Source organism: Phytophthora parasitica, assembly GCF_000247585.1.
Source record: "Phytophthora parasitica INRA-310 unplaced genomic scaffold supercont2.3, whole genome shotgun sequence".
Lineage (NCBI taxonomy): Eukaryota > Oomycota > Peronosporomycetes > Peronosporales > Peronosporaceae > Phytophthora > Phytophthora nicotianae.
The window spans coordinates 1,974,514-1,982,950 of record NW_008648989.1 but is presented as its reverse complement, the minus strand read 5'-3'; the positions used below and the strand labels follow the sequence as shown (position 1 = coordinate 1,982,950).

Below are 8,437 nucleotides of genomic sequence, written 5' to 3'. Positions count from 1 at the left end.
CCGGATGAGCAGCTGAAATCACTTGACCTGTTCAAGATTGTCATTATGGATACAAGAGACGAAAAAAGCATCATGGAAGCAGCTCATCAACTCGAGGGACAGACCATCGATGTTGTCATCAACAATGCCGGTATTAATCTTCCCTGTGTGCTTGATACCGGCACAAAGGACGTTTTGATGCGCCAGTTCGAGGTGAACGCTGTTGGACCTTTCCTCGTAACACGCGCGCTGCTGCCCAATCTCCAGCTTGCTGTAAAGTTTCGTGGCTTCGCTTTCGTTGTGCAGATATCCTCCTACGTAGGGAGCATCGGGAGTCTCACAAAGAAAACCGCGACTTCGTTGGAGGGTAGTCTGTATGGGTACGGCACTTCCAAGGCAGCTCTCAACATGATCACACGATCACTTGCATTTGACCTTCAATCTAGAAACATCGTTGTTGTGTCAGTCCACCCTGGGTACGTGGACACGGACATGACCCAAGGCGATGCCACGCTCAAGCCAGAGGAGTCCGTGGCTGCCATGGCTGATCTCATAGGTAAGCTAAATCCTAAGAGCACGGGCAAGTTCTTCAACCTGTACAAGAAGATCCCCGCTACGACACTACCCTGGTGAATGACATCTTGATATGAGTTCGTGTCTTGCTCAATTTGCTACAATACACAGGGATTTAAAACATTATTTTAGATGCAGAAAACTGTTTTTTACTGCTAGTTTAGAGGCGATCGTGACCGGTGTTGCCTGACGAATAGAAACAAGTGAAGTCGAGGTAAAATGCGGGGTGGGGTGGACATTCTACATTATCGTATCACGCTCAGATAACACCCCAGATCCGAAAGGGGCCGATATTTGGTGGCGAAACTCAAGCACGAAAGTTTTAGATGAGACTAATCAGCTGAGATCTTGAAACTATGAGGAATCTAAAGCTAAGGTGCCACCAATTGCCAAGTCATTGGGCGAAGCCCTTTATGGTAGGGTTACATCAGCGTTTTAGGTGTCCCTGAGTTTAATTGCGTGCCAACCTATCGCTTTCGCTGCGCTGCGACACTGACGCGATTCCAAAAAGTAAGGACCGACTTGTGATTGGACGTGGTGTCCCATGACGTTAAAGGCATGTGAGAGATGGGTTTTACTTCAATACTTTAATGCATGGCTGTTCGTACTTGACAACATCCTATCCCCCCATCTGGGATTAGAAAGCACATGTAGGGGTAGCTAGGCTGGATTTGTTGTTATTAAGGTGACGAGGTTGCTGCAGTAAATGGTTTCGACGATATTTAGCGTGGTTAGAACGGAAAGGCGAGAAAAGACCGACACGTTAAAGTCGGGGAGTTTATTTCTTTAATTAAACTCAAAACCGAACGCCCTTTCAAAAAATCGTTAGCGTGTTTTTGGACTCGAGCAGGATGACACTTGTGCAGACTACCTTCGGGATACGGCGCACATGCTTCAGCTAGCGTGACACCTCGTGATTGGGCGGAAACTCATAGCTTTTGCTGAGGGAACTGGCAAGCTCACGACGAGTTCGCAGGTAGCGATGGCGAAAACTGAAGCTAAAAAAGCAATTTAATTATATTTTTTAATTCTTATCGGAACACATTTCTCGCCTTTTAAGGTTGCTGGGTAAAGAATAGTAGGAAGCAGTCTCTAAAAAGGAAAATTTTCGCTCTTTTACAACTATCAACTGATTTGGTACAACAAGTCGTATACAGGACGATATGTAAACATCTACGACACAATTTAATCAAGTGCTACTCTAGTAGCTGATTGCATAGAGATTAGAGAGGTTTTGCAGTCAGGTTTTCCATTCCCATTCCCTCAAACTGCTCCACATTGTTTCTTAAGCGATACATTAAACAGAGCTCTGTGGAATATTTACTATGGAAAACAAAAATCTGAGGCAGACTTTCCACACACGGTTGGTCGGCAACCAAGCCTTCATTCCCTCTTCACAACACAACTGCGTGCGAAAGTATAAGCAACGAAAAGCGTATGAACTACTCTGAAGAAGAAGACGTGATGCTGCTGCGCAAGATCCTCGGAGATCGGCCTTTTCTCGCCCAGCGAGGCAAAATTATTGGCGCGTGGGATGCTTTCGCTGCCAAGCTGGTAGCAGACGACTCGTTCCCGAGGATCAAGTTGAGTGATAAGAATGGCAGACTCGTTTTGAAAAGCTTGTCAAGACGAGACGGAATAAGGACGAGGAGAACATGGCAAACTCGGGTGTTTCGGAGGCGAAGAGCGAGAGGGATTTGCGGCTCAAAGGAATTGATCGAGCTCGTCGACGACCACACAATGATTCGGTGTGCGCTGCGAAAGGAGCTGACACACTTAAACGCCAACAGGAGGAGAAAGCGTCTGCGACGGCCGGGCGCCTCGTAATGGAGAAGCTGGGAAAAACGCGAGAGCGGTCACCGCCAGGAAAGCGGCTGAAACGGGAGGAACTGCTGAAGGACATGCTACTAGAACTGAAGGAGAAAGAGCTGCAAGACAAAAGAGATCCCAGGGAGCTTATGGCTGCACAGCGAGAAGAGGATCGAGCCCACAAGTTCGCTGTAGTTCAGGCCGTGTCGAGCATCGTAGATTTAATTAGGCTGCGTAAGAATAATTAAACTATCGGGTTTGGCAAGATACGGGTGTAAGGCTGCAAAATCCCCGTCTATATTCGTCACCTCCACTCCCACACCCAGATGCTGTTGTAGGAACAGAAAACGATGCGAAACCTCTTTCTCTATTGTAATTTCAATGATTGGTTACAAGAGATACCGAAAGGAGTACCTTGAAATGGTAATAGGGAGAGAAATGCATCCTTTTAGAAGCAAATGACGTAGTCTTCTATAGTATTCTTTAGGCAATAGGCTCGCGAAAGGGAGCTGCGATATGGAGATGAACGACATGGGTAGTAAAGGCAAATACTTTCCCGAGTGAAAACGGTGGCTACTGTATTGGACACGGTCGACGCTGTTTTGCTCTATAGTTGCAGACGAACTGCAGTTTGACGAATCGTCAATGACTTTCCAACTGAGGAGAATGCGCGGGCGTCGCGTCGCACAGATCAGTTCTGTGCCCCACCCTGATGGCTAGGTCGACATCGATGATCGATTCTGTCGCAAGTATTAAAGGTTCGCCTGCGGAGCCGAGGCATAGTTGTCCTCATAACGGGATGAAACGTCGAAGCTAAGGCTTCTTGTGTCGACGCAAAGATTGTCAAGACTGGAGGACGCTTCGATGGTGGATGCCTCGGACTGCGGTGAGGGAAGAGATATGTCATGCATGTGGACGTACCCAAAGAAGTGATGGTGCACAGTCCTGATGAAGAAGACGACGGCCGGAGTGAATCCGTGTAATAGGTAAGTTGCTCAACCGTTAATTAACCTAGAAACACCAAGTTGGTAATAGAGGTCTTTAGCAAAACCGAAGAAAACGCATTTTCCAGTTCAATCATATGACTTTTCACCTAACCATAACCGCACAGTCCAATCTTCCAGTCCAACAATTCAATTCATACCGAACAAAACAGCGCTTTTTTACGGTATAGAGTGATCAAATTCCAGTTGGAGTGTTGTAACTAAAATCACTCCTCTCATAGCGTCAATCCTCTTTCTAACATCGAATGTCAAAGGTTTTACAGATTCGACAATGCTGAGCTGTGCATTTTGGTGGACATCATGCAGATCCCGGAAGTGATAACACGTGAGCGAACGAATGCCACAGCGATGGAGACTCTGTGCATTATTCTCTACAAGCTATTCGTTCCCGTACGTTGGTACGCCATTGAAGACTTCTTTAGTCGATCGTCGTGCGGTCTCTCAAACATTTTCTTGCACATGTTAAAGCTTCTCGATGTTCAGTACTCTGACTTGCTCCAATTGAATCGATCTGTTGTCACTAAAAGACTAGACGTCTAGGAGGCTTGACACCAAAGTAATCCCTTGCAGGGTTACCACCCCGGAAGCAGGTAAATGCAGTTCGTCATTAATACACCGACACGATACATGGTTCCAACCGGCTGACAGCCGACGCATACTTGATTTTGCATCAAGAGCTTTCCAGTAATTAACGGATGTCGTGGTTATTCTTCGAAGCAATCCGAAAACCATCTTCCGATAAACTTAATAGCAATTTGCTTGAACCTGCAGTTGCCATGGCCGTTGCTCCTCCAACCCGGATAGAGTACGAGAAGTACTTTTCTGTGGGCACACCTATCTTCTTAGCCGTCAACTCGATGGCCCGAACAACTGACTGCGACGTGAGACCAGCGCAAAGATGGAGGTCTGCCTCTTGATGTAGTTGTTTCCTTGCTTGAAGCACATGTGGAAGACCTTCGACGGAGCACAGTAACTTTTTCCCGGAAGAATTCATTGTTCGCCATGACCCACGCCCGTTGGTAATTTTTGGCCCCTTCTAGGCCAATAGTGACTGGTGTAGCTTGCTTGTAACTCGTTCGTTTGCCATTGTCATCGGAGAAGAAAGCGTTTCTTGTCTTGAGGCAGTAGAAGTGATAGATGTTTCCAATCTTGAGAAACTCTGACCTCCGGAGTAGGAAGAAATAGCCGATAAGCAGACTGCCCCATAATAAACGTTGTCGTGGCCGACGAAGGTCAAGTGAACGGTGAAGCAACCGTAGAAATGATAGCGTAAGTGGCTGTTATTTCCGATGTGGAGATGACGCTTAATTCCGGCAAGTAACACTTCTATTCGAGGGCTGTTGGGCAGGACGAAGTTCCTGAATCGCCGATGGAACCAACGGATGCCTGATAATTTCAGCAGAATTGTACTGTATTGGTTGCCGCGATTGATCGAATTCCAGCCTTGAGCCCATAGTTGCGTTGCAAAATATTCGAGACGATGCGAAGTGTTCGTGGGAGACAGCAACCGGGACCACATCATTTGTTGTGCGAATGCACACCACTGCCGCCAATATTGATGATACTTGGTAATGGTAGAGCTTGCCACGGCGTTTCTGTGTAATATTGAGCCCAAATGTTTGAGCGATCGGTAAACGGGGATTCTAGGGGAATCTATGTCCAACACGACGATAAATTAGACCAGATCAAATATTGTGAGTGCGTGGAGCACGTGATCCAGCATCAGCCATAACTTTTCCGGGGATATGCGTTGCCGAGAACGAAGTGTTGTACTGGAACCCCCGCTGGTGACAACAGTCTGTTGTACATCTGCGCATCTGGGTGCCGACTTGTACGGCAATTTGTCCAACTAACGGCGCTTGTATTACCAATGTGCAACGTGACGTGAACGCGGTTCTTTGTATTTGATGAGCCCGCCCAAAATGGTCCCCAGTGTAAAGTGGCAAGGACTGCACTCCGCATTTCTCTGATGTTGATTGATAACTCCACAGCTTCAAGTTCTGCAAACCTTTGTCGGATATTCTCCTTCCATGTAGGTTCCAGCACATATAATCCTTCACCACTGGTATCCATAAAGACGTCACTCGTTGGCACGGCGACAGAGGCGAGGTCTCCCACAGGGATTTGGTTGAAATATCCTGGGTATTGTAAAACGGAACGGAACCAATGAAAATCGTCTAATGCCTGCGCCGATAGTCGTTGAGGCCGGAATCGCGGAAACGTGGAAGCTGTACTCTGGAGTGCCTGCAAGAAGGCGCGAGCAGGTGTAGAACAACTGGCCACGTGGCGAAGGCTTCCGTTCGTCTCCAAGATGGCTGTTTTAGAGGTTGAAACCGAATTGATCAGGTTGCTGACTCGACCGAGAGCCTTTTCGATTTTATCTGGTGGAATTGACACGAATCCCGCTTCGGTGTCCCATAGTAGACCAAGTGCTTTGCACTTAGTGGACCTAACTGTGAAATTCCTTTCGTTGATAGCTGTAGGTCCTAAGACCGTTGCCATAGCGCGACGAAGCGAAATATTTGCGTCATAACAGCGATGACCAGAGTCGACTTCGACACAGGTGTGGACATCGCACCACACGTTGCCAACGAATTGCCGGTTCAACCGATTTTCATACTCATAGAGGTGGTTGATGATAGTAATAAAACGCAGGAGATCCTCACCAACCAAATCCGCATGATAAATCGATAATTAGCAGTTGATCGAAGCAGAACGCGAACATGTGAACTGCACTAGCAGGAACTGGTAAGTGTCCGAACGCACCTGAAACATCGCCAAGCATGATCAGCACATCGAGATGAGGATGCGAATGCTTCAGACCATGGATACGCTTAGTAATATCCCGAGGTGGATTGTACGAGATAGGAGGGAAATTTCCTCTATCCGAGTAATTGTTCACCGATTTTCCTTCCGGAAACGAATAATCGTTGATCAAACTAGTGTCTACCAGCCGTGTCTACCGTTTCGATTGGAATGATAAGACCTCGGGCCACTTCGTTAGAAGATGTGAATCGACAATAAAATGTCGTCCTCCGAGTTGACTCGCCCGTAGATAGCGGCAAATTTGAGCTTCTCTGCACACAGTACTGCGATGATTAGGTCGTACGTGTTGTGTTGGTGGATCTGATGTAGTCCTCAAAAGCGAAACACCGTGCATCACTATTTCATTCCAATGAGCGACAATCGGGGTAATTAATTAGTCAACGGGCGGAGGTATCGGGAAAAGGTCCTTGTTTGGACGCGGATCGTCAGTCGTTTGGCCTCTTAGTAGACGGACGGCATCAGGAAGTCATACCCTTGTTGTTCACACAAATCGGTCCAAAACTGGCCTTGAGCAATATCAATGTACTCCTTATCCGTTTGATCAGTAATTGGAAGGTGGATATTCGCAAAACTGGCATACCGATGGCAGTGTTCACGGGAACTGCGTCGATTTTGCTCGCGCACACGATTCAGTGTACCGACCGAGTAGGCTTGTGACGTGGTGGTCATCTGGCCAATGTCATGGCAGTGACCAGCCACGCCAATTATTTGAGTTCAGCTGGTCAGATTATTCTGGTCGGCGTAAACTTCAAATTGCGTGTCTTTACATCAGTCTACAATCCTATTGGTCCAAAATCACATGGATTTGTAACAATCAAGTTTCCATCCGGAAATTGTGATTATGGGACACTGTGCGAAATTTCCGACCAAGATAAGATTAGGATTCGTAGGTTTTCATTGGTAGCTACAGAGAAAACAGGATTTGAGAAAGATAGTTTTTAGGATGGGACCTGGATACGTGCGTGACTATCCAGTTGCCAAGAACCACTGGTTGTGCGGCACCTACTAGCTTGCCGCCGCCAACTCTAACTGATTAATCACTTCTCAATTTGCCTCTTCTGTTCAACTCGACTTTCAAGCAAGCCCTCGACTGCAGCGCTGCCGCTGCCCCTTCGACTCCGCCTCCGACTCGCCATCGCCTCCGACCTCGACTCTCTTCATCAAGGCCACCAACGACTGCTTCCTCCGTTTGGCAGGCCCAAGATCGTCACAAGGCTGCCGCCTCGCTGTACGCCGTCTCATCGGTGAATCAAGGCGCACGACGCCGCGATCTTGCAGAATTCCAATAGGGTAGCTGTTGCTTGATGCAGACATCGCTATAAAGATCACGGGGTAGCTTCGAACGAGGGGTTTTACAAAATCGATGTGCTGGCGTCGCAGGTGCACCAACTGCAGCGATGTTGGATTTACCAGTGGTACGACAACATCACCATCGAGAGCAAAGCCATTGAAGACAATATTTCGGCTGGAATCCCCGACTTCTTCTTGTTGCAGGCTGCTACAGTTTCATTCTGCTGGTGCAGTAGCTCAAGAGGACCGCCGGATGTTGCGTTGACGCCTCCTCCTGCCTGTAGGGCGTAATTCAGTGGATCCACTTTAATTGCGGAGTAGGGACCAGTCAGAGGTGGTTGGACAGGACCATTCGAGCGTACTATATGGAGCGTAGCTGTTGGGTCAGACGAGGTATAACCTGACACAATGCCATAGGCCCCTAAGTCAACGCCTTCTCCCGTTGTGCGAATGTATGCCACTGGGTGAGCTACATAGGAACCTGGCCATAAACGTCGCACCAATTCCGATACAGTACGGAACTCGATCACGTTGGACGGTACGTCCACAGTCTCCCTAGGGACGTAGTCTTCTGGGCCAACCGTCTGGACAGTAGGGATGCCCTCCGAGATAGACAGCACATCAACGTAGCGGAACTCGGTGAGTTTCTTAACGTGCACAGAGCCCAGGAAGGCGAGTATACGGCGGTTGATGGCCATTGTTGAAACCAGAAACGGGTCGCTTGAATAGGATAAGAGTCGAACTTCGTAGGGAGATTGAAATTTCCAAAATGAGACTACTATGTAGCTGTGCCCCACCGGCTACGCTATTTCGAGTTGCACTGTTGCAGCATGCGACGGCATCGTTCACAGAATGACATTCTTGGTTTCGCCTCCAGTCTTGACGTAACTCCTTCTTGCTGCTGGAAATAGGAGTACCCAGTCTAAGCGGATACGTCCACTTTCCGGTTTTTTTTT

At 47.9% G+C, this 8,437-nt stretch overlaps 5 protein-coding genes across 5 annotated transcripts; 3 read left to right on the top strand and 2 right to left on the bottom strand.

Moving 5' to 3' along the window:
• Positions 1–72: 72 nt before the first annotated feature.
• PPTG_01804 (hypothetical protein) lies at positions 73–612 on the top strand (the record flags this gene model as incomplete). The annotated part of the gene is made up of 1 exon (XM_008895191.1): positions 73–612. The coding sequence occupies one exon, from the start codon at positions 73–75 to the stop codon at positions 610–612; it is 540 nt and encodes a 179-aa protein (XP_008893439.1).
• A 1,377-nt stretch (positions 613–1,989) lies between these two features.
• Positions 1,990–2,625, top strand: PPTG_01803 (hypothetical protein; the record flags this gene model as incomplete). Its single annotated transcript, XM_008895190.1, has 2 exons — positions 1,990–2,106; positions 2,172–2,625. 2 exons carry the CDS (start codon positions 1,990–1,992, stop codon positions 2,607–2,609), a joined length of 555 nt encoding a protein of 184 aa, XP_008893438.1. The 3' UTR covers positions 2,610–2,625.
• A 684-nt stretch (positions 2,626–3,309) lies between these two features.
• PPTG_21114 (hypothetical protein) lies at positions 3,310–3,914 on the top strand (the record flags this gene model as incomplete). Its single annotated transcript, XM_008895567.1, has 3 exons — positions 3,310–3,347; positions 3,629–3,755; positions 3,906–3,914. The coding sequence occupies 3 exons, from the start codon at positions 3,310–3,312 to the stop codon at positions 3,912–3,914; spliced, it is 174 nt and encodes a 57-aa protein (XP_008893815.1).
• Positions 3,915–6,365: 2,451 nt separating this feature from the next.
• PPTG_21113 (hypothetical protein) lies at positions 6,366–6,860 on the bottom strand (the record flags this gene model as incomplete). The annotated part of the gene is made up of 3 exons (XM_008895566.1): positions 6,366–6,442; positions 6,475–6,527; positions 6,772–6,860. The coding sequence occupies 3 exons, from the start codon at positions 6,858–6,860 to the stop codon at positions 6,366–6,368; spliced, it is 219 nt and encodes a 72-aa protein (XP_008893814.1).
• Positions 6,861–7,597: 737 nt separating this feature from the next.
• PPTG_01802 (hypothetical protein) lies at positions 7,598–8,179 on the bottom strand (the record flags this gene model as incomplete). The annotated part of the gene is made up of 1 exon (XM_008895189.1): positions 7,598–8,179. One exon carries the CDS (start codon positions 8,177–8,179, stop codon positions 7,598–7,600), a length of 582 nt encoding a protein of 193 aa, XP_008893437.1.
• Positions 8,180–8,437: the final 258 nt, after the last annotated feature.